The 27,938-nt window shown below is 52.1% G+C and overlaps 4 protein-coding genes across 5 annotated transcripts in view; 2 read left to right on the top strand and 2 right to left on the bottom strand.

Annotated features, from left to right (window-relative positions):
• Positions 1–11,143, top strand: part of EYA3 (EYA transcriptional coactivator and phosphatase 3) — a 37,107-nt gene extending 25,964 nt beyond the window's left edge. For both annotated transcript variants that reach the window (XM_056509081.1, XM_056509079.1), the window contains 9 exons: positions 656–795; positions 2,486–2,569; positions 3,130–3,219; positions 4,266–4,324; positions 5,243–5,400; positions 6,177–6,291; positions 6,630–6,751; positions 7,008–7,108; positions 7,907–11,143. In XM_056509081.1, the coding sequence (XP_056365056.1) occupies positions 656–795; positions 2,486–2,569; positions 3,130–3,219; positions 4,266–4,324; positions 5,243–5,400; positions 6,177–6,291; positions 6,630–6,751; positions 7,008–7,108; positions 7,907–7,987 (950 nt within the window). In that variant the 3' untranslated portion in view covers positions 7,988–11,143. The remainder of the gene's footprint in view (positions 1–655; positions 796–2,485; positions 2,570–3,129; positions 3,220–4,265; positions 4,325–5,242; positions 5,401–6,176; positions 6,292–6,629; positions 6,752–7,007; positions 7,109–7,906) is intronic.
• Positions 11,144–12,063: 920 nt separating this feature from the next.
• On the bottom strand, positions 12,064–15,447 carry XKR8 (XK related 8). The gene is made up of 3 exons (XM_056509088.1): positions 15,016–15,447; positions 14,099–14,295; positions 12,064–13,068 (listed from the first exon to the last, which is right to left on the bottom strand). Exons 1-3 carry the CDS (start codon positions 15,309–15,311, stop codon positions 12,329–12,331), a joined length of 1,233 nt encoding a protein of 410 aa, XP_056365063.1. The 5' UTR covers positions 15,312–15,447; the 3' UTR covers positions 12,064–12,328.
• Positions 15,448–16,272: 825 nt separating this feature from the next.
• On the bottom strand, positions 16,273–20,375 carry RPA2 (replication protein A2). Its single transcript, XM_056509087.1, has 9 exons — positions 20,140–20,375; positions 19,887–19,990; positions 19,694–19,795; positions 19,506–19,619; positions 18,742–18,816; positions 18,084–18,197; positions 17,692–17,802; positions 17,512–17,606; positions 16,273–16,876 (listed from the first exon to the last, which is right to left on the bottom strand). The coding sequence occupies exons 1-9, from the start codon at positions 20,153–20,155 to the stop codon at positions 16,792–16,794; spliced, it is 816 nt and encodes a 271-aa protein (XP_056365062.1). The 5' UTR covers positions 20,156–20,375; the 3' UTR covers positions 16,273–16,791.
• A 611-nt stretch (positions 20,376–20,986) lies between these two features.
• SMPDL3B (sphingomyelin phosphodiesterase acid like 3B) lies at positions 20,987–26,961 on the top strand. The gene is made up of 7 exons (XM_056508882.1): positions 20,987–21,332; positions 22,689–22,786; positions 23,224–23,367; positions 23,919–24,091; positions 24,168–24,348; positions 24,887–25,020; positions 26,014–26,961. Exons 1-7 carry the CDS (start codon positions 21,049–21,051, stop codon positions 26,404–26,406), a joined length of 1,407 nt encoding a protein of 468 aa, XP_056364857.1. The 5' UTR covers positions 20,987–21,048; the 3' UTR covers positions 26,407–26,961.
• Positions 26,962–27,938: the final 977 nt, after the last annotated feature.

Genomic DNA, 27,938 nt, shown 5'->3' with positions numbered 1-27,938 from the left:
GCAGCATCCTGTGCTGCTGGGCCCCAAGGGACACTGCCTCCCCTGTCACACTGCTCTCACTGGTGTGCACTGCTACAGTGGGCCAGCCAAACTTGTGCAGCAGAAGCCTTGTGCTGCTGCCATTCCAGGACTTGCCCCAGGACAGGGAGCTCTGAGCAGCTGGCTGCAGGGCAGAAGGGGGCAGGAGGTGGTGCTGTGCTCCCTAGGAAGGGGTTCTTACCAGTAGCAGAACAGGCTCCATCACATGTTCCATGCTGTTTGGCCAAGGCAGTGTCTCCAGGGCCAGTGTCATTGCTGTTACTCTTATTCAACTGTCTATTAAATAAAAGAGACATAGTTGAATAATAGAGTAGTTCTAGGGTAGTGAAATGACTGCAGGGTTCCAGGCCTTAGCATGGAGGGTGCTCTGCTCTGGCTTTGCTCTGCAGGCAGTAACTCTTTTAATAGCTCAGTTCTGGGGGACTGAATTGAGGAGATGGAGCTGGTTTGAAATGATGGGACAAAGAAATCATGGTTTATGTTCTAATCAGGGTTCAACTACTACTGATCCACATAGTGAAGTAGCATCCTAGCTTTGCTAAGGTGGATTTTGGCCAATGCTGTATTGGTGTTTAAGACACAAGGGGATGAAAGCTGTGTGATTTCTTTCTTCCAGGAGATGCATCCACAAGTCCTTTGCTACCAAGAGCAACAGCAAGTAAAGAGTTAGATGAGCAAGCAAGAAAAAACATTCCTGGAAAGAACAGAGGGAAGAGGAAAGCAGATACCTCCTCCTCACAGGACAGTGAACTGGAGGTAAATAGTGATCTTCTTTTCTACAGGTAGCATTGTAGTGTGATGGTGAAAATTCTCCTCCATTTTTTCATTCCATCTCCATGGAAATGGAAGGTAATTGTAGAATGGTTTGGGATGAAGAGACCTTTCAGGGTGATCTAGTCCAACCACCCTGCCATGAACAGGGACATCTTCAAGTAGATGTCAGGTTGCTCAGAGCTCTGTCCAGCCTGGTCTTGAATGTTTCCAGGAATGGGGCATCCACCACCTCTCTGAGCAACATGTGCTAGTGCCTCACCACTTTAACTGTAAAAACATGTCTTCTCTACATCTAGTCTAAATTTACTCTCTTTGAGTTTAAAACCATTCTTCCTTGTTCTGTCACTACAGGCCCTACTAAAAGGTCTCTCCCCATGAGTTCAAATTGAGAGTAGGTTTAGATTAGATATTAGGAAAAAATGTCTTCCCTTTGAGGGTGGGGAGGCACAGGCTGCCCCAGGCAGTTTGTGGCTGCCTCATCCCTGAAAGTGTCCAAGGCCAGGTTGGATGGGACTTGGAGCAATCTGGTCTAGTGGAAGGTGTCCCTGCCAGGGTAGAGGGGTTGGAACTGGATGGATTTCAAATCCAAATAATCACTTAAATGCATCTTGGAATCCTGCTGGAGTCATTGAGGTGTCTCTACTACAGGCTCATGCTCAGAGCAGGGCTGTCCAGCACTGGGGCTGTGGCTGTGTCTGCCTGAGCCACAAGAGCTTCCCAGGCTTTGAGATCCTGTGCCTAGACAGTGAGATCCTGTGCCTTGTGATCTGTCCCAGTACTACCACATCCACCCAGGGAAGGAGGTTTTCTGTCTCCAGCTGGAATCTCCCATACTGCAAATTTCTCCTTCTTCTTCCACAGCAATTTTCCATCTGCCACTACTGAAAAGAATTTGTCTCTATCTCCTTTGCAGTTCCCTTTCAATTAGTTGTGTCTCCTGTTAGATGTCCCTTTTTGTGGTCTCCTCTTTGCTGAGATAAGCCATCCCTGTTTCCTTAGCCTCTTCTGGGCTGCTGACCATCTCAATAGCATTTTGCTGGCAACTCTCATTTCCTCACAGATCTCTGGGATGCAATGACCCAGTGCCAAATAGGTTGAGACAGCACCTCCTTTCTGGTGCACTTTTTCCAGGAGGAAAGTCATCCACAGGAGAGAGTGCTACTGGCTTGTACTGGTGTCCAATTTGCCCTCTAGCTCCTTCAGCCTGGACTAGTGTGAGGGGTTATTCTACTCCACATGTTGGCCCAGCTCTCACTGTCCAAGTCCTTCTGTACCAAAACTCCACCATTCCTCATGGCAGCCCATTGCCTTATTTATAACAAAGGTTTCTCTGACAAGCACCAAGGACATGTACCTGGTGCTCTCCAGATCACAGGAAGTACATTTTACCTCAGCTGGGCTCTCTTCATTTGCACTCTAAACTTTACTTTTATAAATATAAAAGCAAGAGAAGCTTTTGAAATAGTTTGACCAAACAGCCATAGCCTGAGTGTGTGCTTTTGTGGCAGTAAATAAACTCCACTGCAATAAACTGAAGAGCCTGTAAGATGACAACTATTGTTCATACCTGTTAAAGTATACTGCAGCTAACCACAAAATTAAAACTTGTTCCTCTATTGCAGTTCCATGCCTGGAATATCTCAGCTCTAACCTGCTCTTGTTCTCTCTGCAGCGGGTGTTCCTCTGGGACCTGGATGAGACCATCATCATCTTCCATTCTCTTCTCACAGGGTCTTATGCTCAGAAATATGGCAAGGTAATGCTGTATTTTCCATGGAGGAAAACCCATGCAGAATTAAATGTTAGTCTTTGGAAAAGGAATAGGGTTTTTTTTTTTAACTCTCTACAGTGGTACTTTTAAGTAGTTGTCAGTTTGGGCCAGGGGAAGAATTAAATTTGGCTTTATACAGAACTAGGACATGGACATCACCAACATGTCCCTACTTACAATGCAAATCTGTCAAACTGGTTTCATCCTCACTGGGAATAACTGAAGTCCTCACACAAATGGTAGTGTTTTTTCTCCTTTAAAATACATTGTAGATTTTTGAATGTTTTGTATATGCTGACTGTGAAAATGTATCAGTCTCTCCTCTGGAGCACTGAAGTGTTTGGTTTTTTTGATTTTTTTTCTTCCCAATTGAGTTGTTTAAAATATTAGGGAAATTGTAGTTCACACCATTGAATGTAGCTGGAATTATGCCAGGTTTGACAGACAGTGGAAAACTGTGCAGTTTAACTGATGAGAGATTTATGACAATTCCCTTGTGCCTGTGTCCACGGTGCACTTACATTTTCTTTTTGTGTTCTTTCCAGGATCCAACTCTAGTGATTGGCTCAGGTCTGTCCATGGAGGAGATGATTTTTGAAGTTGCTGATACTCACTTGTTTTTCAATGACTTGGAGGTATGTGGCAAATGTGTTTGAAAGGCAGAATTCCATGTTACCATGTCAGAATTATACCTCACTCTTTGTCAGGGCTCTGTGCTTCAGAGCCTGTTACTGCTTGTTGGAAGCACAGCCGGATCAGGGGTGCACTTTTAACTGAGACAAGCATTCTGCAGCCTTCTAGAGTCAGGAGCTCTCTTAGTTTCTGCTAGGTTTTTGCTTGAACCCCTAGAAATAAAAAGAGTGAAGTCTGATCCATCCTGTATTTGCATTTCTGGACTGGTGGGCACTTTGCTTCCCCTGGTCCTTTTTTGAAATGGAGACCAGAGATGTGAGGAAAGGGCAATCTTGAGGATGTCAGCTTGTGATTAAGCCAAGGACAGAATGCAGGAGGTGCATGGTGCTGTGGAACAGCTTTGAAGGACAAGCAGGCTCCACCTATGGAGGTCCCACAACAGCTTCCCTTTTTCTTTTGTGTTGTCTTTGATTAACTCCACTCAATGTAATTTGCAGAATTGACAGCACTAGTTTAAGGCTTAGGAAGGCTGAGTATGAACTGGTTTAGTTGTAGGTGTATCACTGATGCACGTCATGGAAAAACAAGATGGTTTTGATGCAAATTTGATGCAAATAGAGGCTTGAGTGATATTTCCATTGTGGCTTTGACTACTGGCAGCAGTGAACTTTGCAAGGTGGTAATAAGTTATCTTCCTGCTTCAGGGAAAAAAACAACAAAAACCCAAATGAAAATGCCAGGTAGTCCCTTGTGTTGATGTTCTTTTTGTGCAGACAACTCAAAATGCCATAGAAATGTGCTTTTTTTCAGTCCTTTCTGGTACTTAAGATCCCAGGCTGGGCAAGGACCTCTAGGGGCTGGGAAGTAAAACCCAGTACTGGCAGATGGAGCTCTCTGGGTTTGAGGAGCCAGTGTGTTGTGGCTTGTTGCTGTTGGGAAGTGTGAAGGGATTGGTTTCTATGACAGTTTTTTTAATCTACAAATGTCAGTGTGTTTTCTAGATTACCACAACATGACTTCATTTTTGGGGTTTTCTTGTCTTTAACAGGAGTGTGACCAGGTACACATAGAAGATGTGGCATCTGATGACAATGGCCAAGATCTAAGGTGTTGTACTGATGAATGCAGGAAATGTATTGTAACCAGATTGTGCAGATGGGGTTAAGGGATGGAGCTCAGCATTATGCTGGGAACAAAACCTGTCAAAGTGTTTGTTTGCTGAGGGGCATTTCTTTGAAGATCTACAAAGCATTAAGAGTTTTGAAATTATATTGTGAGTTATATTGTCCACTGCTGAGTGTTGCCTTTGTGCTCTGACAAGTGAGGAATGGAGAGCCAACACTTCAATTCTCATGATGACAGCATTAGATTAGTAACCTAATCTAATGGTTACTGTAATTAGATTATTGGAAAAAGTCTCTGCCTATGGCAGGGCTTTAGAATGAGATGATCTTGAAGGTCCAATCCATCCTAAACCATCTGTGATTCCATGTGCCCCTGTGGTTTGCATCCCTCTGAGAGCTTATGGTGCTCACTAGCAAACAGGGGAAGGTGGGTTTTTTTACTGAGCTCATGCAAAAGTCTGAGATCTGTCAGGGAGAAAGAAATACAGGGAAAGTGGTGAAGCAGGACTTGCCTTCTGCAGTCATAAACTGGTGAAAGCTCATCTGCTTGTGGAGATGCAGTTGTGATGGAAAGGCATGGATGTTATGTTTAGAAGATGTTGTGCTGGGGTTTATTGCTGCAGGATGAGGAAGGGTCAGTGGGAAGGATGCTCTGTGTGGCAGAGGAGTGAGCAGCCAAGGAGTAAAGGAAGGTTTTGTAGTGGGGCCTCTGAAAGGAGTTGTCAGTGCAGCAGCTCAGAGGCAGCAGCAGCTGTAGTTGGATGTCAGCATTCCACAGGAGCCAGGCTCTGCTCCCCAGCTGCCAGGGTGTTCCTGCTGCTCCTCTCTGAGGTGTTCTCAGGGAGAGCCCTGCCAGAAATGCCACAGTGGCACACCTCACACATCTGCTTTCCTGGAACAGCAACTACAACTTCTCCACGGATGGCTTCAGTGGCTCGGGCAGCAGTGCCAACCACGGCTCCTCGGTGGCCGTGCAGGGCGTGGACTGGATGAGGAAACTGGCGTTCCGCTACCGCCGCGTGCGCGAGATCTACAACAAGCACCGGGGCAACGTGGGGGGTGAGTGCCACCTGCGCCTGCCTGGCACTGAGCACAGCTCTGCACTGTCCTTCCTCACAGCTTGGGCCTTCCTGATGTGGGGACATGGGGAGCAAAGCATCCTCCTAGTGCTAACTGGGATCAGATTTTCATGGAATCTAAGAATGGAGATAAGGATGCTCACCCAGTCCTAGAAGCAGAAGTTTTGGTGCAGATAGTATCCCTTTGCTGATTTGGTATGAAAGGCTGCCTGGCTCTCTGCTCAGCAGGACCCTGAATGACTCATTTGCCCTGCTGCTCAGGTCTCATTCATGTCTCCACCAAGTCTGCCTTTGGTCATGCCATTGTCAGGAAATACAGTGGTCACCCCTGGGCTATCAGGCTTGACTTCTCTGCTCTCTCTTCACAAAGTCACTTAAAGCCTTCTAGTTTTGCTTCCCTTTCAACTCCAAAGCAGTCATAATCAGGCAAACCATGAGCAAATGGAGATGAATTTTATGTTTAGTCTGAATCTTGGCATTGCCATCCTTGGAAAAGGGACACTGCTGGGGCAGCTCACCTCTGCTACTGTGAGTGCTCCTGAGAAATGCTTTGAAATAATCAAACCCAGACTCCTGGATGGATGTCTGGGCTCATTCATGTCACTGGGAGCTGGTTTCTTTCATTGCTTTTGAGACAGTCCAGCTTCCAGAGGCCTTCAGTTCTGTTACTTACTGCAGAACAGGCAGCAGGTGCACTGGGGGACAGCCTTCCCCATGTCAGACTTGCCAGGCAGACACATGTTCCTCACCTTCCAGGCCTGCTTAGCCCACAGAAGAGGGAAGCTCTGCAGCGACTGAGGACTGACATAAAAGTGCTGACAGATTCCTGGCTGGAAACTGCATTAAAATCCCTGCTGCTCATCCAGTCCAGGTATGGAATCTGGGAGTGCATGTGAGGTTTTCTCAGCCCTTTCTTGCTGACTGCCCCATCACACTGCTGCTATTCAGCACAGGTGCCAAATGACCGAGGACAAGAACTCCACCCCTGTTTCTCTGCTCCATCACTTGTAGTTAGCAAGGTCCTCATGCTCACCAAATGGTTTTTCTGACAGGGAATTCTGCCAGAAGCAAACAAGCAAAAATTGCAAATGCCTTCTGAGAGCAGGACAGCAAAGCACTTGGCACCTGGGGAAGCTGATCAGTCTGCCAGGAGCAGTTTTGGCACCACTGCCTGTAGATGTGCTATTAAAAGTGTTCTTCTTCTTTTAGAAAAAACTGTGAGAACATCCTGATCACAACTACCCAACTGATGCCAGCTCTTGCCAAAGTTCTTCTGTATGGATTGGGCGAGGTGTTTCCCATTGAAAATATTTATAGTGCTACAAAAATAGGTAAGGGGTTGTGCCAAGTGTCTGGCACTGTGGCCTCTGCTGAGAATTAGCTGGGATTTTTATTTGGGGAAATGCCATTTCTGCAGCTGAGCAGCCCTGTGCTGTGCTCTGCCTGGTTGAGGCTTCTGGCCTTGGGAGCTGAACTGGCTGCTACCCTGCCCAGTAAGATAAGAAATGTTTCTTTACTGGGAGGAAGGGATCTGTTGAGGCTCTTCCTCTCTGCCTGAGGCTCCTTACAGGCTGCTGTCTTTGGCAGGTAAAGAGAGCTGCTTCGAGAGGATCGTGTCACGGTTCGGAAAGAAGGTCACGTACGTGGTGATCGGAGATGGGCGTGATGAGGAGGTGGCAGCCAAGCAGGTGGGTCTGAGTGCAGAGCTGGCAGCACAGAGGGAATGGCTGCAGGCTTTGCCTACAAGGACTCTTGTTCTAAGGGCTGAACTCTTCAGGGCAGCCAGAAGCAAAGTTTGTCTTTGATGCAAGAGATTTTCCTTTGTGTTAAGATGGGCAGTTTTCTGGCTCTTGGGTGTTTAAAGTTTCTATTTTACTGTTGTTTAGGATTGCATATTACACTGTCCCTGTCAGCACTGTCTTAGTGTAGCATGTTGAAAGGTTGGACTCAGTGATGTTGGAAGTCCCTTCCACCCTTGATGATTCCATGGTTCTGTATGCTGATCATAGCCTGTGACTATCGGGGTACTGCAGTTTCTCAGGAGTGAGGAGGAATCAGGGCTCAGGAACAGCAGCAGATCAGTACAGCACCTGCCATTAGGCTGGATTACAAACAAGGAGCAAAGAGTTTGATGGATTTGGACAGGCCTGGATGGGTTAGTGGTGAGGTACAGAGATGGCTGTCAGGATGCTGACTCTGCAGGCTTCACACATTCTGCCATGTGCCAGAGCTGTCACCTGTGCAGCTTTTCTGGGGGCCCTGGACAGGCATTCCTGAGTGCAGCAGCAGCTCACAGCCAAGGTTTCCATTGCCAGCAGCTGAGAGTCAGTGCTGGTGCCTGTCACACACAGATGTGCACATCAGATGGGCTCCAGATACAGATGTGCACCTGAGAGTTGTGTGCTCAGAAACTCCACACTGCACAGCCCTGCTTTCACCCCAGCTGAAAATCCTTGCATAAACCTGACTGTCCTCTCTCTTTCCAGCACAACATGCCATTCTGGAGGATCACAAATCATGCTGACCTCGTGTCCCTTCACCAAGCCCTTGAGTTAGACTTCCTGTAAGAATTTGGAGCAGAGATGTGACTGCAGCTCCTGCAAGCCCTCTCCACTACTGGGGGGGCAGAAATCTCATGTGTTTGGGGACTCACTTTTCAGCTTGATGAAGAAAACATACCTAATGCAAACTGTACAGTGGAATGTGACAGCAGGTTGTTCCTTGGGAGCGTGGGCCCTGCCAAGCCCAGAGGTGTCCTGTAAGGAAGCCCTAGGCTCAGCAGAGTCCTGCTTGTCTGCAGAAGGGACTTACAGAGCCAGCTGAATGCCTCTGGCAGGTGTCTCCAGAGGGAGGGGCCATAAAACAGCAGATTTATTTGTAAGAGCCTTCTCCTTTCTATTCAGCTTAGTTGTAGAACCCAAGAAAACACAAAACTTTATTTTTATAGGAAAATGCTGATGGCAGAGCTTAAACCTCCCTTGTTTTGCAAAGCCGAAGAGCTATGGTTTTTTTCATAGGAAATATTAATGAAAATGTCAAAAATACCTCTATTGCTGTAAAATGTGTCCTCTCTCCTTCCCTGGGTGTTAAACAGTTAATTTATTACAATGTCCTTATGTTATTTCCTCAGTGTGGGATGACTGGAAAATATAAAGGTAAGGGAACTTCTGGGGTATGTGGTTCCTTGCAGAGGCAAGTATTGGTGTTCTGAGTTGATCCCAGTGGCTTCTAGTCAATGTGTGCACAAGCCCTTTTAGCCAGCAGGAGATCACTAGATTCCAGCCTTGGTTTGGACTGTAGATCCCACAGATTGTCCCTGTAAAGAAAAATGAAACTGCTGTGAAGATCAGGTACAGCAGACAGGTGCAGACTGCTCAGATGTGAACAGAGTCTTCACCTGGACTAGGAATAATCAAATTCCTAAATCCTCATGAATGTTGCAGAGAAGGCTCTGGCTATGGTATAACCTTCATCTCTGTATTCCTGACCCTATTTGTAAGTTCCTTTTAGTAGAATCAGATTCAGTTTTCTTGTATTCTTTGCATTAGCCTAACTACATAGTGAGAAACAAATGCCTTGTTAAGAGGGACTTCATTTTCTAAGACACTGTGACTTGGCAGCATGGAGCACTTGGGAGGGCTGGTGATGCTGGTTTTTCTGCTGCTGTCTCAGAATAGAGGCTGGAGTCAGTGACCAGCAGCTCCCCTGGCCAGGAACAGCCAGCAAGGGACTGGGGCTGGTTTTGTGCCAACTCAGGCTGTGTTTGGTGGTCTCCCCATGTACCCTGATGGCACCTGATCAGCAGGTGCCCTGAGGACAGGTGTGTGCTGTGCCCAGAAGCAGCTGCTGCTGCTCCTGCAGAGCCAGACCTGTGGCTGCACCCAGACCCCTCCAGACTGGGTCATCAGCCCCACATCAGCCATGGGGAGACTGGGCTGAAAGTCTGTCACTGCAGGGAAGACACTGACCCATTCACTGTGCCCACAGGCAGGGATGTGTTTGCTGCATTCCTTTCATGGCATTAATTACTGAGGGTTAATCTCCATCAGTGCAGGGGGAGTTGCTGGGCCCTGGGAGCAGCTGTTCCTGGGCCAGCTCCAGTGACCATGGGGCAGAAGGTGCCTAGAGCCAGGGCTTTGGATACCTCATGCTCAGGGACTGACTTGGGAGGTCTGTTTCACATGGTACACATGGTACCAGCTCCAGTTTCCTTTTATATTTTGGTTTTTTTAGATTAATTAAATTGGAATTAAAGGTGATTCTCTTTCTCTAGGGTGGTCACTCTAGTCAGGACTGATCTGCTTTCCATTCAGCTCCTTGCCAGGTGTTGGCCTTGTGCTCTGATCCCAGGTAGATGTGTGTATTTCCCCAGGAGCTCTGCAGCAGGAACATGCTGCCTGCCTGCAGTGGAACTGCTCACCCCATGAGGAGGATCTGAGGAGTCTGTGTGGGTGTCACTGGGCAGCTCAGCAGAGGGAAAGGTGTTTGCCCTGGGGGCTGCTGGCCCAGCAAAGCCTGGGGGGCAAACAAGCTGTGCTGGGAGTGCTGAGCAGTGGGTTTGGAAAGGGCAGCAGCACCCAGGGATGTTCTCTGTCTACACCAGATGGAGAGCTCGGGTTTGCACCTGTCCCCAGGCAGCTGAGGCAGCTCCAGCTCCCTTACTTCTGGGTCCAGAGTCCAGTTCTGTGAAGTGCCAGAGCTGTGGTGAGGAGCAACCTCACTGCTCCCAGGGTTGCAAATGTCAGAGGATCAGGACTCACTTGTAGTCAGAGAAGAGTCTGTGCTGATGCTGAACATCCCTCAGACCCAAAGGTCTCCTGTAAGCAGGTCTGGGAGCTGTCCCAGCCTGTTGGGAGCATGTCTCCTACCCAGCTGGCTGAATTTTGGGACTAAAACCTGTGCCTTAACCTCCCACCACGGGCTGAGCAGCCTGTGTGCTTCACTCCCATCACAAGCAGCTGACCAGGGCTGTGCTGGAGAGGGGCTGGGTTTGCCAGGCACTGGCAGCAGGTGCTGGACCTGCAGGCCTGAGCTGCCTGGCAGCTGGCTGTGCTTTGTGTTTGTTTACTTCAAATGTTTTAAGGAAATTTTAAGATGTTGGTAAAATTTTAGCTGAGTGTGGAACTCGCAGCCACTGACATTTCATACTGGTATTTATATGATGTTTCCTTGAATGTATGTAAAGTACTTTTATAACAGGAGGTTGATGGTACATGTCTGTGTTTGTTAATAAAGGGGTGACCTGGCTATTTTATTTTTTCCCCTACTGGCTTAATTTAAGCCTTTTCCTGTCTCTCTTGAGGCAAGAACAGCATCTCTATCTAAGCATTGATTTTCTCCTGTCTCTGTCACCAGTTCAGCTACAGTCAGGTCAGGGGTGATGAGAGAGCAAACCTGAACACCTGAAGGACAGTCAGCCTGCAGGCCCAGACCTGGGCTCACCTGAGTGCTGCTGGCTTCCCCTCAGCTTCAACACAGCCACAGAGGCTTTAAAAACCACCTGATCCACTAATATTTGTTGCCTCCAGCAGCCCTTGGGGCAGTGTCTGTGCTGGCCCTGGTGGGAAGCAGCAGGAGCACTGGAGCCCACAGCACCTCTTGTGCTGTGCTGGGAGGGGGGGGTCCCAGGTGCTGCTGGCTGTAGGGCCTTTGCCTGTTCATGGTCTGTAATGGGAACTGTCCTGTGAACTGGAAAAAAAATAATAAAGTCTTTATTTTCTATAGTCAGTGCTTCAGCCTGTTCTCTGCCCCTCTGTCAGTGCCTGACCCTGTGACAGCCCAAGCAGCACCAGGAGCATTCAGGGTGCCACAGGTCACAGTGCAGCCACCAGAGCCCCCTTGCCCTGGGGTCAGTGGGGCAGGGACCTGCTCCTGGGCCCTGCTGAGGTGCCATGGGGAGGCACGTGGTGCTTCAGAAACATTCCTTTCCCATTCTCTTTTGCACAAGGCAACACCCTTCTCCCACCCTCTGCTGTAGTGCTGCTGGCCTTGGGCAGGGCTGGGCTTCCCACAGGAGCAGCTGTGAAACAGCATTTCAGCTGCTCCTCCAGATCCTTCCCTGGTATGGAAATTCCCTCCTGGGATGGGGAGCTGGGAGGGAGGTGAGGAGAAGGAGGCAAAGGTGAGCAGCTGTGGGCAGCCAGGATGTGCCGCAGCAAAAGGCAGGAGCTGCTCTGGAGCCTGCTTGGGTTTGGGGACAGCTGCATGGAGGCAGCAGGAAGTGGTGAGTGTTTGTACCAGGAGCTGGCACAGCACTGACCCCACTGACCACATCAACAGCCACCCATGGCTGAGAAACACCAGAGCCAGCTCCAGCCTGGGCACAGCCTTGTGAGCACTGCCCAGGCTGTGGTGGTGGGAATGGCAGCCAAGGGAGCTTGAGGTGTCCATAACAATCCAGCAGCCCTGAGGCACCCTGCAGCCACTCCTCCCAGCACAGGCCTCCTTCCCATCCCTCCCTGAACACAGTGATAACAGATGAGCTTTGACCTTAACACCAAACATAACACAAGGAGGAAAATCCTGGCTGGAAATAGAAAGGTGAGATAGCCATTACCATGGAGGAAACAAGTTCTCCCTGCCCCACCACCCATATCCCTGCACAGCAATGGCAGCAGCAGGCACAGGAGAGGCACAGAGAAAATAAACCAGTGCTCTTGTTTTCATTTCTCTTCTTTGAAAAAGCTAGTAATAAATAACAAGAAAAGTTGACACAGCAGTTCAGCCATATGCCACAATGTGCTGGACTCATCACAAACAGTCTTTCCTTGAGGGTACAGCCATGGGAGCCATGCTGAGTGCCATGGGACTCACTGGGTGTTTCCACATCACCCCTGGCTTCTGCCAGGCCCCCCCAGTGTCCAAAACAACAGCCTGGAGGGCACAACCAGCAAGTTTACCTCCTGCCCTCAGACAGCAGACTCCACAGCAGCAGCCCCATTCAGGAAGTGCTGCTGTGCCAGCTGGGACAAGGAGAGGTGGGTCTGGGCCAGATACTGCATCCGCCTGTTGACAAGGTCTGGTTCCAAAAACGAGCGGAACTGCACCCCATCCTCCCCTCCACTGGCGTCCACCTCGTCGTATCTGCCTTCCTTCTGCACCTGCACGTTGGGGTGCAGCCACTTGTAGTAGGTGACCCTCAGCCCCAGCCCCAGCAGGTAGCAGGGCAGGGCAGCAGCCAGCAGCAGGAGGAGGTAGGAGCTCTCCTCAGAGGGAGCCCTGCCCCAGAGCCAGGCCAGGGCCAGCAGCGAGCTGTCCAGCAGGATGAAGCTGTGGTAGATGATGCTGCGCTGCAGCGTCCTGCCCTGGGCCACGTTGAACCAGCTGAAGTAGAGGATCACAGCCACCACGGCCCGGTAAAGCTGCTCGGGGCAGGGGGACTCCATGAAGTCAGTGCCCTGCAGGCTGACCCAGAGGAACATGGCCAGCCACACCAGTGGGAAGTGCACAGCCACCCCGTAGGGCCAGAGCAGGGCGAAGAGGGCCACGGCCAGGATGCGGGGGCAGACGAGGAGGAGGTTCCACAGGAAGTAGATGACGGAGGAGCCCAGGCTCAGCTCGTACTTGTCCTGCACGAAGGAGCGCAGAGACTGGTGGTAGTCCAGCAGAGACCAGGACACACACAGGAAGGCAGTGACCATCCCCAGGCCTGCAAACACAGAGGTGAAAATGTTGAGGGGGGACTCAAACCTCTCCCTGCCCACCGCTAAAATGAGTTTCCCCCCAGCTCACAAAGCGGGTGCTGTCAGGATCCTGCATCTCTCCCCTGGCCTTCTGCCCTCCCAAGGACAGGGAGGCTGGTGCCTTGCTCAGAGGATGGGGAAGAAGTGCTGGGATGGAATGGCCCTGCAGAGCTCATCTCCCAAGCATGGAAGCCCTCAGCCCACACAGGGAAGTGAGTGCTGGCTTCCACGTTGTTGGGCTCCTCATTTCCCTGACACTTGCTCCCCACCCTGGGAAGGGCACCACAGCACCTGTTAGCAGCCTGTGCTTCACCCACACCAACATCAGCACCTCCCTACCCCCCAGAAGTGTGAGGTTAAGAACTTTAAGTGCTTTAGGCATTAAGTTTGTTGGGTTATCTTTTAAAATGAGTGAAGCAAAAGCAAAAAGCAATGGCAGAAAAAGTAGGAAAGGTACTAACTTTTCTTAATACTAATTTTTATATAGGAACTTTTTAACAAGTTAGGATGTAAGGTCAGACTACTACTTTTTAACTTATTAGAATTCTAGTTTTTTAGCATGCTAGGTTATGAATAGATTACCACACACAACTTATTTTGTTCTATTTAAAAAATGTAAGCAATATTCTTACTATAGCTCTATTATATATAAGTATAATAAGTACTGTTTACAACTATGGTCTTAGAGTCTCTACTGAAAACATTAGCATGTTTTTTAACTTTTACTAGAACTCGCACTGCTACTCTGCCTGATTTCTGACCCTCAGCCTCTCCTGGGGCACATAAGAGAATGACCACAGTGGTCCCCCAGCTTCAACCCTCCCCACCACAAGCCAAACACAATCCACTGGGGCAGGTGAGTGCAGGACAGGGGGACATGTCAAAGGGAGAAGTGACATGAGAGCAGAATGACTCTATAAGTGTCTCGCTGGGTGCTCCAGCTCCTGACAGCCTCTCTGATCTGCCCCACCCAAGCCTGCACCCCCAGCCCCTCACCCTGGGAGAGCTCCGCCTTGTTTGTCCGCAGGACGATGTAGAGCAGCAGGGTGAGCTGCGGGGTGTTCTCCAGGAAGGTCTCGAAGAGCCGCAGCATGCTGATGTCGTGGGAGAGGAAGGCCATGTGCCTCTGCTCATCCTCCTCCTCTGCCTTGGCCCAGCACACCCTCCAGCCCACCTTCAGGGCATAGAGGCACCTGGGGGGGACACGGCTGGGAGTGAGGGGACACGGCTGGGGTGAGGGGATATGGCGGGAGTGAGGGGACACGGTTATGGGTGAGGGGACACGGTTATGGGTGAGAGGACATGGCTGGGGTGAGGGGATATGGCGGGAGTGAGGGGACACGGTTATGGGTGAGGGGACACGGTTATGGGTGAGGGGACACTGCTGGGGTGAGGGACACGCAAGGCACCGCAAACCTCGGTCCCCACACTGCCCTGACAGGACAACAAACCCCACTAGTTATGTCCAAACCCCTCCTTTCTCCGGCCCAAACCACGCACCACAGCAGCCACACGATGCCCAGATACGGGAGAAGTGCAAGTGTAAAAAACTGAGCGCGGACGTGCCTGGGTTATTCCCTTCCCCGGCCCGGCCTCGCTGCTCCCCTCAGCCGCCGGCAGCGCCAGGGCCGGGCCGCGGTTTCGGGGCGCTGCTCCGTTTGTTTAGAGGGCGGCGGTAACAGCAGCGGGAGACAGAGCAGAGCCGCAGGGAAACTTCCCTTGCGGGGACACAGGAGGCTCCCTCACCTCACAGGTGACACCCCTCACCCCGCTCCAGCCCGAGCTCTCGGCGCTCCCGGCCGCCGAGGCCCCGCTCACCCGTCCCGGTGCCATGAGGGGCCCAGAGGCAGCGGGCACGGGGGGAGGCTGGGGCGGGACGCCCGGAGGAGAACGCGGTGCGGGGCTGGACGTACCTGAAGAAAAAGCCGAGCTGCAGGAGGTGCAGGGCGGCGAGCAGCGGCGCGGGCACGGCGGGGCGCAGGGCGGGCGGGTCGGAGCGCAGCCACAGCCAGCTGCAGGCCTGGGCGGCGGCCGAGGCGGCGGCGAGCAGCGCCAGCGACAGCGCGGCCCAGCCCGGGTGGCCGCGCCGCGCGTACTCCGCCGCCACCCAGCCGTCCATGCACAGGTCCAGGGCGGCCGCCGCCGTCCCCGCCGCCGCCAGCGCCAGCTGCAGCGGCCCGAACCGCGGCGGGGCAGCGCGCGGAGACATCGGCGCCCGCGGCCGCGCCCGGACCCGCACCCGGACCCGCACCCGGCGCTGGCGGCGCCGGCACGGGCCGGACCCACCCCCTGAGAGAGCCCGCCCCGAGCCGGGTGTCCCGCTCTGAAACGTGTGTCCCGCCCTGAGCCGGGTGTCCCGTGTGTCCCTCCCCGAGCCGTGTGTCCTGCTCTGAGCCGGGTGTCCCGCCCCGGGCCAGCTCCGCTCCCGGCTCAGCCCGGCCCTGCACCCGCAGCCAGATCGGCTTCCTGTGACAGGAAACTCAACATTGACTGCAGGGACAGTAACATGCAGATCATCACCGATTTCAGGGACAGTAACACCGTGCAATCACCACTGACTGCAGGGACAGTAACACCGTGCAACAGCCACCCCACAGCCTCCTGAACAAGGCAGGGGGTGCAGAGAAACGGGAAACACAAATTCTTTCTCTCCATCTCAATCCACCACCATCAACTTGTATTCTGTTTTTTCTGTTATGCTTTAAAAATGGTTTAAAGAACAAAACCTTGCTTCATAATTCATTTGAGCTTCTGCTAAAAGCACAGCATACATGGATTTTGGCACAGGATAACATGTTCTGAGCTGGAGACCCCAAGAGATCCTTGAATCCAACTCCTGGCCCTGTACAGGACAGCCCAACAATCCCACCCTGAGCCTGAGTGTGTTGTCCAAACAATTCTTGAGCTCTAGTAGCCTTGGGGCCATAACCCCTTCAGTTTTGGTGGCAGAAATGGTTCTGGCCCTATTTGGAACACTGATAGATGTTTTCTTCAGCAGTAAAATTATTTAATTTCTTACTGGCCAGACATTCACTTCAGTTTGAACCTTCAAAGTAAAAAGCTAAGAAAAAAATAAGGATAATTAAACTGAAAGTTTATTCTGTGCTTTTATCCCCAGGTTTTGTCAAGCAGTTTTCTTCAAGGCAAAGCCTCTAGAGTCAGACATGATGCAAGGTGCTCCAAGTTACCATTTTATTGGAAAAGTTTAAAAGCTCTACAGGAAGAAGATCAGCTCTAGTACAAATATAGATTTAGATGCATGAACTAAACAATGAAAACATCTCATGATTGCTGTACATTAGTGGAAGGTTACTCTTGGCTACCCACTTTGTAAAGAAAATGGAATGGAAGCTGAGTTAGGAGAAACAGTTCTAGAAATAAAGGACATCATAAAGAGGTTCTTCTTTCTAACAGGCACTCTCTATGGAGCCAAAACAAAGTGAAAGCTCTGAAGCTTTGAGGAGTTCAGTTTTCCCATGTCTGATTATGCTTTCAGAGCATAGAATCAGGTCCAATTACCAGAATCACACACATTCTGCTCGTCCTTGAATTCCAAGGAGTCAGCATTCACCAAGTAACCAGGACTCCCCACAAAGAGCAAAGGTCTCCCTCTATGTAACAGAGCTCAGCAAGCTATCTTGAAACATGGATAAACATTTGCTTGGAACTCAAATCAGATGGAAGAAACTTCACTCAGCATCTGTTGACTTATAGTGATCATCATCCACCGTGGAGTAGATGTGTCCCTCACTGCTGAGGAATTCCACAGCTTGCCTTGAAGAAAAACCCCACAGTTGGTGGCTAGTTAACAATTATTTAGCAAAGGGAGGTAAGTCACCACCTTCCTGCCATTTACAGACCCATCCCCACAGCTCCCTCCTGGCAGCTGCCTAGAGAAGCTCTTGATGTCTCTGTCTTGCAAGCAGTGTAAGTGACACAGGAAGTTTCTCCACAATGTGCCCCCCTGAAGTTCAGACTGTTTGAATCACCACTCTGCACTTGCCAGGTGGAACCCACCACTCTGCTCCAGAGCGGACAGAACATACAAAGATCATGGAAGATAATGACTATTTTTCTAAGGTTCAAGAAGGAGTTATAAGAGACAGTAAAGTAGACTATGCCTAGATTTTTTATCAGTGTGCAGAGAGCAAGGTAGTCCTTGAACAGGAGAAATGCTACTGAGGCACTGCAGTACATTGCCACTGAACTGATAAACAGCTTGTTTTGAAAACAAGGAGCAAAGCAACTGCCAACAGCTCATCTGGGGCAGTGAATCTTTCAAAAGCTCTGGCTCCTGTGCTGCTGGGACCACCTGAATTACCCACCCTGATTCTCAGCTGAGTGTCTGGGCTTGTTCACTGCCCTCTCTGCCTGGACTTCCAGAGCATCCTTCATTTCTACACACTTACTTGATCGTTGACATACTCATACTGGGGAGCTGCTGCTTCAAGTCCTGTAGACTCATCCCCTCTGGCACATGGCAGCTTTTGATCAAGTTCAGCACCTGGATGAGAAAGAACCACAGTACATCACATTGGAGGAGCCTCTGCTGCCACTGCTGTGCTCCCAGAAAAGCTGCTGGCACCCACCTGGCTCTGGTGTGCTGTGAGCCCATTCAGTGACAGGCTGCCTCCTCCTCCATAGCCTCCCATGTCATTTATCCCAGTGGAGGAAAATGACTGTGGCATTCTTGATGCTGACTGGAAAATATGAAAATAAAAGTGCTGTGGTTACCCAGGCTGCCCAAGCCCACAGAGTTAAAGACTCACTGTTATTTCTAAGCCAGTAAGTAAAAATGGTTTCTTATGGAAGTGGATTGCAACACAATCTCTCTCCAAGGAAGCCAGGACTCCTGTTACACCTTCAGTGTTGCCCAGCTTTAAGCTTTCCAGCCCCAAAATGAGGCAATTTTCCCAGGGAAAGGTCCCTCTTTGGGAGATCACAGGAAGGGCCATGATGGAATCAGGATCTTTGTACTTACCATAAGATTTTTTCTGAGGATCATATGTGCATTGACAATTTCTAGTATGTGTGTGGTGAACTCATTCATATTTTCCAGAGGCATGATCTTAAATGCTACCAAGCTCTTCTTATTCTTTCAGAGGAAAAAAAAAAAAAAAAAAAAGAACCAAAACAAACACAAAATAAAGAGAACCATTAACTTTGACTCTTCTGATTCCCTCCATCCCACTGGGAGCAAACAAGCAGTGGGGAAGGGATGTGATTTTGAAAGACAATGGAGACAGTCACTCCTCTTTCTAACCAGCTGGGAATGAATTGCATCTTGCCTTAATGCACATTGCATTATTTGAACATTCATGTGCTACATGAAGTGCTAAGAGAAGTCTCCCCATGAACCAGAATTTGGTCTAAGCTTGACAGTAAGAGCACCCCAGAACCTGGTGGCCAGAACTCTGCTCTGCTGAAAACACACTGATGGCAAGGGGAATTTTAAAAGGATTCATTTTAAATAATCCTCTGCATTCAGGAACAATTAGAATACTATTAAATATAACCCTGGCAGAGACCACAATTAAGTGGATACTCTAAAACAGCCCCCTAGCACTAAGATCAGCAATCCTTCCCACCCCTGCTCCAGCCTCATGGCCATGACTCACACACAGGTAACACGACCTTACCTGGAATGACCGAAGGTGGCCTGCTACTTTAACATAAGTTCCTGGAGGTATCACAACGTTCTCACCTCCTGCCTCCTAACAGAGAGGGTGTAAAAAGAGAGGTTTGCTGTTTTATGTTTCCATTTTTCAACTATCACAATAAGCAACTTGGCAAAGCAGGCTCATCTCAAGTAAGAATAAATGATGCACGTGTCTATGTCCAGTAAGAGTAGTTACAAAAAAATAAGTGTAAATAAAAAATGAATAAAAACATTGGTACACATTTCATAGCAGTCAGAGCCAATTGTCTGCTCTGCTCTGTCCACTTATGAGAAATTCTCACAGTGCAACAAGAGGAAACTTGAATAGTAAAAAATGAAGTGTTGAATTCCATAATCTGGCTGGGGGAAGGGGCAGGCCAGAGCTGTTTGTGAGCTCATGCTAAACTTGCAGTAAGGCAACTGAACATCTGCCTTACTGGCCTTTCAAAACTGTTCAACTGAGCTCAGCCACACTAAACAGGCAGACAGTCATATAAAACATCAGTGACCTCTACTACAGCAGCATCTCCACTGGACTTCAGAAATATGCTATCCCTAAAATATTTCCCAGAAAAGCCACATCTTTTGGATTAGTAAAGCTCTGTGACAAGCAGGGAGCTGGTGTTGATCAGTGATCCTTACAGGCTCCTTCCAGTCGAGACACTGTATAATTCTACACCTTTTCTCTACCCACTGCTCTCACAGCTGCTGAAGAAGCCCGTTCGCGGCAAATCCAATGCTTACATCGGTATCAACCCACTGCCTGACGTCCATGGGGGCTGCCGTCATGTCATCCACTTTGTAGAGGATGTTGGTGGGCGCCTTCTCGGCGTGCCGGACGATGCCCACCATGGTGACCTGCGGAGGAAGAGGAGGAGGATGAGGATGAGGAATGGCTGCCCGCCCGGCCGCGGGCCCGCCCCGGTGCCCACCTGCGAGATCTCCACGTCGCAGATCCGGAAGGTCTCGTCGGCCTGCTCGGCCGCCAGCAGCTGCGACACGGTGCAGGGCACGATGTTCTGCGAGCGGCTCCGCTGCAAGGCAGGGACCGTCAGAGCCGGAGCCGGAGGCAGAGCGAGGGCCAGGGTCAGAGCCGCCCCGGCCCCGCGCCCCCGCCCGGCCTACCTGCTTCTTGTCCGCCTGGCCGCCGGCGGGCGACCCGAACCCGCCCGGGGACTGCGTGTAGCCGCCCGGGGGCCCCATGCTGCCGTACCCGCCATCGAAGTTCCCTAAGGAGGGGAGAGAGAGGAACCGTGAGGCGGTGGCGCAGCGCGCTGTCCCAGCGCTTCCGCCATCGCGGGGAGCGGCGGCCTCAGTCCCCGCGTTCCCCGCGTCCGCCGGGGGCAGCAAGCGCGGCCCGCCCGGCCCCGCTCCGCACCGTGCCCGCTCCACATCGCGCCGCTCCGGGACCCGCCGCCGCCACCCGCGCAGCGCAGCGACGCGCGCGCGCCGCCGGCCGCCCAATCCCGGAGCGCCGCTCTGCCGGGCACCGCCCAATCCCGGAGCGCCGCTCTGCCGGGCACCGCCCAATCCCGGAGCGCCTCTCTGCCGGGCACCGCCCAATCCCGGAGCACCGCTCTGCCGGGCACCGCCCAATCCCGGAGCGCCTCTCTGCCGGGCACCGCCCAATCCCGGAGCGCCTCTCTGCCGGGCACCGCCCAATCCCGGAGCGCCGCTCTGCCGGGCACCGCCCAATCCCGGAGCGCCGCTCTGCCGGCCGCCCAATCCCGGAGCGCCGCTCTGCCGGGCACCGCCCAATCACAGAGCGCCGCTCAGCCGGCCGCCCAATCGCTGAGTGCCGCTCTGCCGGGCACCGCCCAATCACAGAGCGCCGCTCTGCCGGGCACCGCCCAATCACAGAGCGCCGCTCAGCCGGCCGCCCAATCCCGGAGCGCCTCTCTGCCGGGCACCGCCCAATCACAGAGCGCCGCTCTGCCGGGCACCGCCCAATCACAGAGCGCCGCTCAGCCGGCCGCCCAATCCTGGAGCGCCGCTCAGCCGGCCGCCCAATCCCGGAGCGGGCGCTCTGCCGGCCGCCCAATCCCGGAGCGCCGCTCTGCCGGGCGCCGACCAATCGCGTCCCTCCGCCTTTCGGCTGCTTCCAATGGGAGGCGGCCGCGGTGAAGTCGCCGCCGCCATTTTGAGAGCGGGCGCTGCCCGACCTGGACTCGCTGAGGGGCGGGTCTGAGGGGCGGGTCTGAGGGGCGGGTCTGAGGGGCGGGGCCGGGCACAGGTGAGGGCCGGGCACAGGTGAGGGCAGGGCACAGGTACGAGCAGCGCAGTTGCCATGCAGCCGATGGAGCAGCTCGTGGTGCTGTGCCTACTGGCCGTGGCTGTGCCCGCTGCGCGTGCCCGCTCCGGGAGGTTCTGGCACCTCACGGACCTGCACTGGGACCCCGGGTACGAGGCGGCGGCGGCGGCGGGCCGGCCGTGCCCTTCGGGCGGCGATCGGGCCGGGCCCGCCGGGCGCTGGGGCAGCTACCTGTGCGACGCGCCCTGGAGCCTGCTGCGCTCGGCCGTGCGCGCCATGAGGGAGCGCCTGGCCGCGCCGGACTTCGTGCTCTGGACCGGGTGAGGGGACACCGCGCCGGGCGGGACACGGGCTGTGCAGCCCGCGCGGAGCTCGTTCTGTGCCACGGCTCTTTCCATGGTCTCTGCTTTGAAAAGTGGGGAGGATGTACTTGTAATGCAAAAGCACCAGCCCAGCGAGGGCTCTCAACGCTGTGGCAGTGAGGTGACAAAAGGATCACAACTCAGTGTCCGTCCTTGGTGCCTCCCGTCCGGCCGTGCCGGTTCCGCAGTGACTCCGAGTGCCTGGAACGCCCAGGGGAAGGAGCTGTGGGCTGTGTGTCCCTGCATCTGCCGCTGTCGGTCAGGCCCGTGCGAGGAGAGCACTGTAAACCAGCTTGTAGCATTTCTTGAGGCACCCGGGAGAGCTGTCTCAGAAAGGGACTTAAAGTTTTACTTTAGCAGTCAGACAAACCCCGCCAGTGGAGGATGTTCTCTCCTGGTGTGGTCTCCAGGGGTGGGTCCCCTGTCCTATGGAAGGCCTCAATACACTTAGAGATGGTAAAAGCTTTATTTTGTATGGTGATTGTGTGTATGGGCTCAGAACAGTGCAGCCTCAAACTGCTGGAACCTCCAGTTCCAGTTTTCAGGGCTCTTGCCTGTCCCATGTTTTCATTTTCTGTCCCTGCAGAAGCCTGTTCCTGCTTAGGTGCAGTTACTGGTTCTTGTAACCTTATGTTGATTATTCTTTTTCCCTCAAGCAATTTCCCCCAGTCCTTTGACATGATTTTGAATATTCTCTCTCCAGTGGGCTTGTGGACAGCCCAGCATCATCTACAAATGCCATAAGCATGTTAATGCAAACACAGACATGGAGCAGCCCTAGATTGCTGAATGTCCCATGTTTCATGGTGAACACAATTATATAAACAGCTCTGCTTCATTACTGCAGATCAGATATCCTCAGTCAAATGCTGATCTTGCAATGTTTCCAGGCAGCTTTAGTGCCTGTGACACACCCCAAGGCAGAGGGAGCCTTTCCTTACACCCTTGTGCATTGGGATTTAAGGTAAAGTGAATTGTGGAATCACAGAATATCCTGAGCTGGAAGGGGCCCACAAGGATCATGGATTCCAACTCCTAGCCCTGCACAGACACCCCTGTGCATCCCTGAGAGTGTTATCTGAACACTCCTTGACTCTGGCAAATTTGGTGTGGAGCTCATTTTCCCTGTGAGCAATTTCTTGAAACTCCCTCAGTGTCTTGGCCAGTCAACATAACACTGACTTCTGCACACAGAAACTTAAAATTCTTATTCCAGGAAGCACAGAGAGGAGGCAAGTTTCTCTGCCTTGCTCATTGCTATAAACACAGGTCCTGTTAGTCCCAGACAGTGACTGTGCTGCTTCTTTTTTCTAGAGATGACACTCCCCATGTCCCCAATGAGCAGCTTGGAGAAGAAAAGGTTCTGCACATCATAGCAAATCTGACTTCTCTGATAAAAGAGACATTTCCAGGTAGGATTTGAAGAGATGAGAAGAATCATGGGAGGGGCTAACCAGGATGGAGAAATGACAGAATTGTGACAGGGAAGGGCACAGAAGGGCTGTGGTCACTGGGACTTGTTTGGTGGCCTCAATTCTGCTGTGCCATACAGCACTGATGCACACTCATGTTTCAGGTTAGCTCACTCAGGGGAAAAGAAAGGCTTCTGTCATTGGTCATGAATGCAGAAAAGGCTGCAAGATCCCCTCAGACACAACTTGTGTCAGCAAGGAGTGTTACTGTGGTGACAGCTCAGTCACTTGGCTGTGGGTGGCTTGTCCCAGCTGTGTGGTGGCCCTGGGGGCAGAGGGTGACTGGCCTTGGCAGAGCTCTCTTCCCAAGGCTGGCAGTGCCTGGGGGAGCTTGCAGGAGCTCTGCAGCACTGACCTCTCCTTGGCTCTGTCTCCAGGTACTAAGGTCTATGCAGCCATGGGCAATCATGACTTCCACCCCAAGAACCAGTTTCCTGGGAAGGAGCACAGGATCTACAACCAAACAGCAGAACTGTGGCGGCCCTGGCTGAGTGATGCCTCCCTTCCTCTCTTCAGAGCAGGTCTGGCACCACTGGCTCCTGTTTAGAGCATGCTGGGGATATGAGGAGGGGTAGGAGAATACCATGAACAATTTTCCTTGTTTCTATGCTCAGAGCAACAGTATTCATAGAGGATTTGCAGAGGTAGGGTCCCATTTAATTTCTGTCTTGGAGTTCTGCTTTCAAGTAGAGAAATTATTTTACACTTTAGTTTCTCCTGCCACAAATTACTGGAAAGAATGCAGAGTGGTGACCTGCAGAGGGAGAAATATCTTAAAGGCAGCAGCTGGTGCAGGCAGTGCTGGGGCTCTCCAGAGCTGCCCAGCTCCTGGTGCTGCCCACTGTACCCATTGAGGCCTCCCTCCATCAGGAGAGGCACGAGTGGTAAGAGACACACGAGGAAGAGTCACCCCAAATCCACATCCTGGAGTGGTCAGAGCACTGGCCCAGGCACTGACCCTGCTGTGGCTCTTGCTAAGGAGAACAGAGAGAGGTGGAAACAAAGGGCTCTGGGATCGCAGCCACAGTGTGACCAGACCTCCAGCTCTTCCTCTGTTGGTTGCATTTTTAAGGAGCTTTCTACAGCGAGAAGCTGCCTGGCCCAGGGGCGAGGGGGCGGATGGTTGTCCTCAACACCAACCTGTACTATGAGCAGAACAATGAGACAGCTGCTGAGGAGGATCCTGCAGGGCAGTTCCAGTGGCTGGAGGAAACACTGACCAACGCCTCTAGAGCAGATGAAATGGTATTAAAAAACTGAATAAACAACCTGGGCTCTCCCAGCCCGAAGCTGTTCCTGATGGGGCTCTGTGTTTCTGCAGGTGTACCTTGTGGGGCACGTCCCCCCGGGCTTGTTTGAGAAGACGCGGGGCAAGCCCTGGTTCCGGGGCGGCTTTAACCGGCGCTACCTGGGCATCGTGCAGCAGCACCACCGCGTGATCGCTGCCCAGTTCTTCGGGCACCACCACACCGACAGCTTCCGCATGTTCTACAGCCACACAGGTTCCTGCTGGGGCAGCTCTGACAGCTCTCAGATCACTGCCTGAGCTTTAGTGGCTGCTGGCTGAAAGCAGCTAAAAGCCAGCAAATGCTGCTGAAATGCTTCAGGCAACAAGAGGCAGCAGTGGTTCTCATCTCTACCCCTAGTCTGGAGCTCCTGCTCTCCTTCCTAATCACCCTTAAATATTGTTGTTTCCCCTCAGTGCCTGGCAGCTTCTTGCCTGTTCCCTCTTGAGGGGTTTGGGCATTGCTGAGGGAGCAGTGCTGAATCTCTGTGTGAACACCTTTTCTGAGTGTGGTTCCGTGGCCACCCTCACTGCAAGAGCCCATTCAGCATTGGAGAGCCCATTGCTGGCTGCAGCAGCCCTGTGCTCAGTCCCCAGTTTTCTTCAGTGTTAATCTTTGTGTGTGCTGGTGCCTTTGGGAGCTGGTGACAAAGGTGCTATTGGCAGCACAATCTGTTCAGGTTCTCACTGTGCTGGGGACAGGGTGTGGGACAAGCCATGGTCTCCAGTCACAGTTGCTTTGCATTTCTGTGAAGGTGCTCCAATCAATGTGATGTTCCTGGCCCCTGGAGTGAGTCCCTGGAAAACAACATTACCTGGAGTGAGCAATGGAGCCAACAACCCTGCCATTCGGGTGATCGACTATGACCAGGACACCCTTCAGGTCCTGGTAGGGGATCCCTGTGAGCACCACACTGCACACTACCCCCTGTAGTCAAAACAGGCTTTTCAGGATTTCTCAGTCCACAGAAGTTGAGTGGCTGTGTGGGAGAGGACTCTGACCCAGGATATTTCAGCCTCGTGTGTGGCACAAAGACTTAGTCAGATGTCAGTGAGTTGAAGCATGGCCCTGGCAGCCAGTGCATCCTGCTGGGATGAGTTCCCCCAGCCAGGGTCAGACAGTTTTTGTGTTCTTCATGTCCTTAATGAGTTCCCTTTGACATTTGCTTTGCTCCCCAGATAATATGCATCACAGAACTACTCTTTGAGTAATAACAAATTGTCAGACCCCCTCCAAAATCTTCAAACCATCTGAAAAATTATTTATGTCCCTCTTCTTGCTAAAATGATGCATTTGGAGTGGATCTGAATTGAGGTAAATTGTAGGGGCAGCTTCTCTTTGCCAAGAGGTGGAGGATGGGTTCTTATGGCCTCCTTTGGGATGAAGTTGTGAATGAAGCTCTCTATAGTGGCTCTGTTTACATGTTTATAGCACAGAAGTGAATGCTAAAATGTGCAGTGCAAGGCTGGGGAGCCAGTGAAACAGAAAAAGGGCAAGAGACTGAGAACAGAAGCTGTGGAAAACTTGATTCTTGAGTTTGTTCACTGTTGAGAGGATAACTTTGCTTAGTAAGTAACACTCCTGCAGCCCTTGCTTTGCTGCTGGACAGTGTTGATAGTAACTGATGTTGAAGCAGGCTTCTGATGTTTGGAGGTCAAAGTCAAGCAGAGCAAAGCCACCCCTTAGGAAACAGGCTGTGTTTGGGGTGGGTTCTGGAGGGTCTCACCTGAGCTGTCCCCAGGTGCCCAATCTCAGCAGGGAGCCCCATCAAGGGCAGCTGGGTCCTTGGGGCAGAGGGTGCTGCAGTGGGGGCCAGGCCCAGCCCAGTGTCTCTCTCCAGGGAGCCCCATGTCTCCCCAGTTCTGTTCTTGTCTCCCTCAGGATATGGTGACTTACTACTTGAACCTTACTCGTGCCAACATGGTGGGGGCAGCACGGGAGGAAGAGTTCCCAGTGTGGGAAGAAGAGTACAGACTGACAGAAGCCTTCCAGGTCCCTGATGGCTCTGCACCCTCCATGCAGATGGTGCTGGAGAGGATCTCCAGGAGCCCACACTACTTGCAGCTGTACTATGAGTTTAACTCTGCCAGGTATGACCTGGAGCCTTGCCAGCAGGAATGCCGTGTGGATCACCTGTGTGCCATCAGGGAAGTCGATTTTGTAAAGTATGATGAGTGTGTGAAAACCAACAGCTCTGCCTCTGCTGCTGGCAGTGTTTGGCTTTTGCTTTTCTGCATGTTGTTAGGATTTCTCAGTTCTCAGCGAGGGCTGTGATGGCCAAGAGCAAGAGAAGAGGAGGAGGGCACGAGATCTCACTACACTGCATGGGAATTGGTGACTTTGGCATTGAGAACTTGCTTGGAAACCAGGACAAATTTGTCAATGTTTACTAAAGCCCTATGATGCTGATTTGAAATTTTCTAGACAAGCTTGATGTGTGAAGAGCAATGTTTTTGAGAGCCTTGTTGTGCCAAAGTGACTGCAACAAGGAGTGTCTCCCCTCTGCTGGGACTGCCTCACAAATCAGATGAAGACCAGGCCTCCCTGTGGGCATGAACTGGCAAGGGCTGAGGTAGGGAGCAGCCACATGTTCCAGAGGCTGCTGCCAACATTCCTGATGTTGGCACACACTTTTTCACAGCTGGTGTCTCAGGAAGTCTTGTGTGGCTTTGTTCCACAGCAGCCTTATGAACAAAGGGCTTATGAGCAAAGCAAGGTGGAGTGGCAGAGTTTGGACTTCAGCAAACTTTGGTGTTTCAGTGCTGAAGGTGAAGTACTGATGATTATTTGTGCCTCAGATGTTGAGCATAAAGAGTTCTCTTCACTCTCTCTCCTGTGCTCTCTTCATTCACCTCCCGAGTTCCCTCCCTCAGCTGGGCTTGGCAGCTGCTCTGGGCCCCTTGGCCAGTGAGGGCTGAGGTGCTGCTTTACAGCACAGGTCTGAGACCCTGCAGGGAGCCAGGCACAGTGCTGCTGCTGGACTGCAGGCGGCTGGGGGTGCAGGGTGAGCGCTCTGTGCTGTGCCGGGCTCTGGGCTTTCCCGGGGGTCTGACAGGGGAGGAGTGCAGGGGGGAAAATTCTGCTTTTTTCGCTGGGGTTGGTGCTCGCCCCGGCACCACCTCAGCGTCCTTGGAGCCGTGAGTGGGGCTCAAACAGCCAGGTAGGGGCGGATCCGATGTGTCGGTGCCTCCCTGCCCGCGGGGCTCGCAGCCCCGCCCCGTCCAGCTGAGTTCAGGGCTCCCCAGAGCACAGGCAGATGTGAGAGGGAGCAGGGGGAGACAGGCAGTCATTGTCGGTGTTGCCTGCCTTGAAATGCTCCTGTTTGCAGCAGGGGGGCCGAGCTGGCAGCTCCCAACAGAGCAGCTGTGAGACCAGGCTGCTTCCGAAGCAGCTCCGAGCATGGGCAGGAGCTGTGGGGGACACTTAGAGGTTTCAGATTTTACTCTGGTGTAATTGCAGAAGTACACACTTCACCTGGCCACTCACCTGCTCTGCTCTGGAAGCTATTCCTGCTCTCCTGAAGGGCCCCAGGGCGATCTCATCTCCACCCCAACAAGTCCTGCTGCCACAGGGGCTGATGTTTGGGTACTTCACTGTCCATGGGGTACCTCACATCAAGCTCTTGTGCTGCCTGCTGGATGCTGCAGACTTTATTTATTTATGTATTTCCAAACCAGGGAGAAGGGAAGTTCTGCAGGGACAGATGTTCCTGGACACTACCACCATTTCCTTTAGCTCATTGATTCAGCTGCAAACTAGTCTCCACTTTGTTCCCATCTCTGCATTCTCACTGCAGAGGGCTTCAG

Source organism: Oenanthe melanoleuca, chromosome 23 (assembly GCF_029582105.1).
Source record: "Oenanthe melanoleuca isolate GR-GAL-2019-014 chromosome 23, OMel1.0, whole genome shotgun sequence".
In the NCBI taxonomy this organism is placed as follows: domain Eukaryota; kingdom Metazoa; phylum Chordata; class Aves; order Passeriformes; family Muscicapidae; genus Oenanthe; species Oenanthe melanoleuca.
Note: the sequence above shows the minus strand (reverse complement) of the source record. Positions and strands in the feature narration are given on the sequence as shown.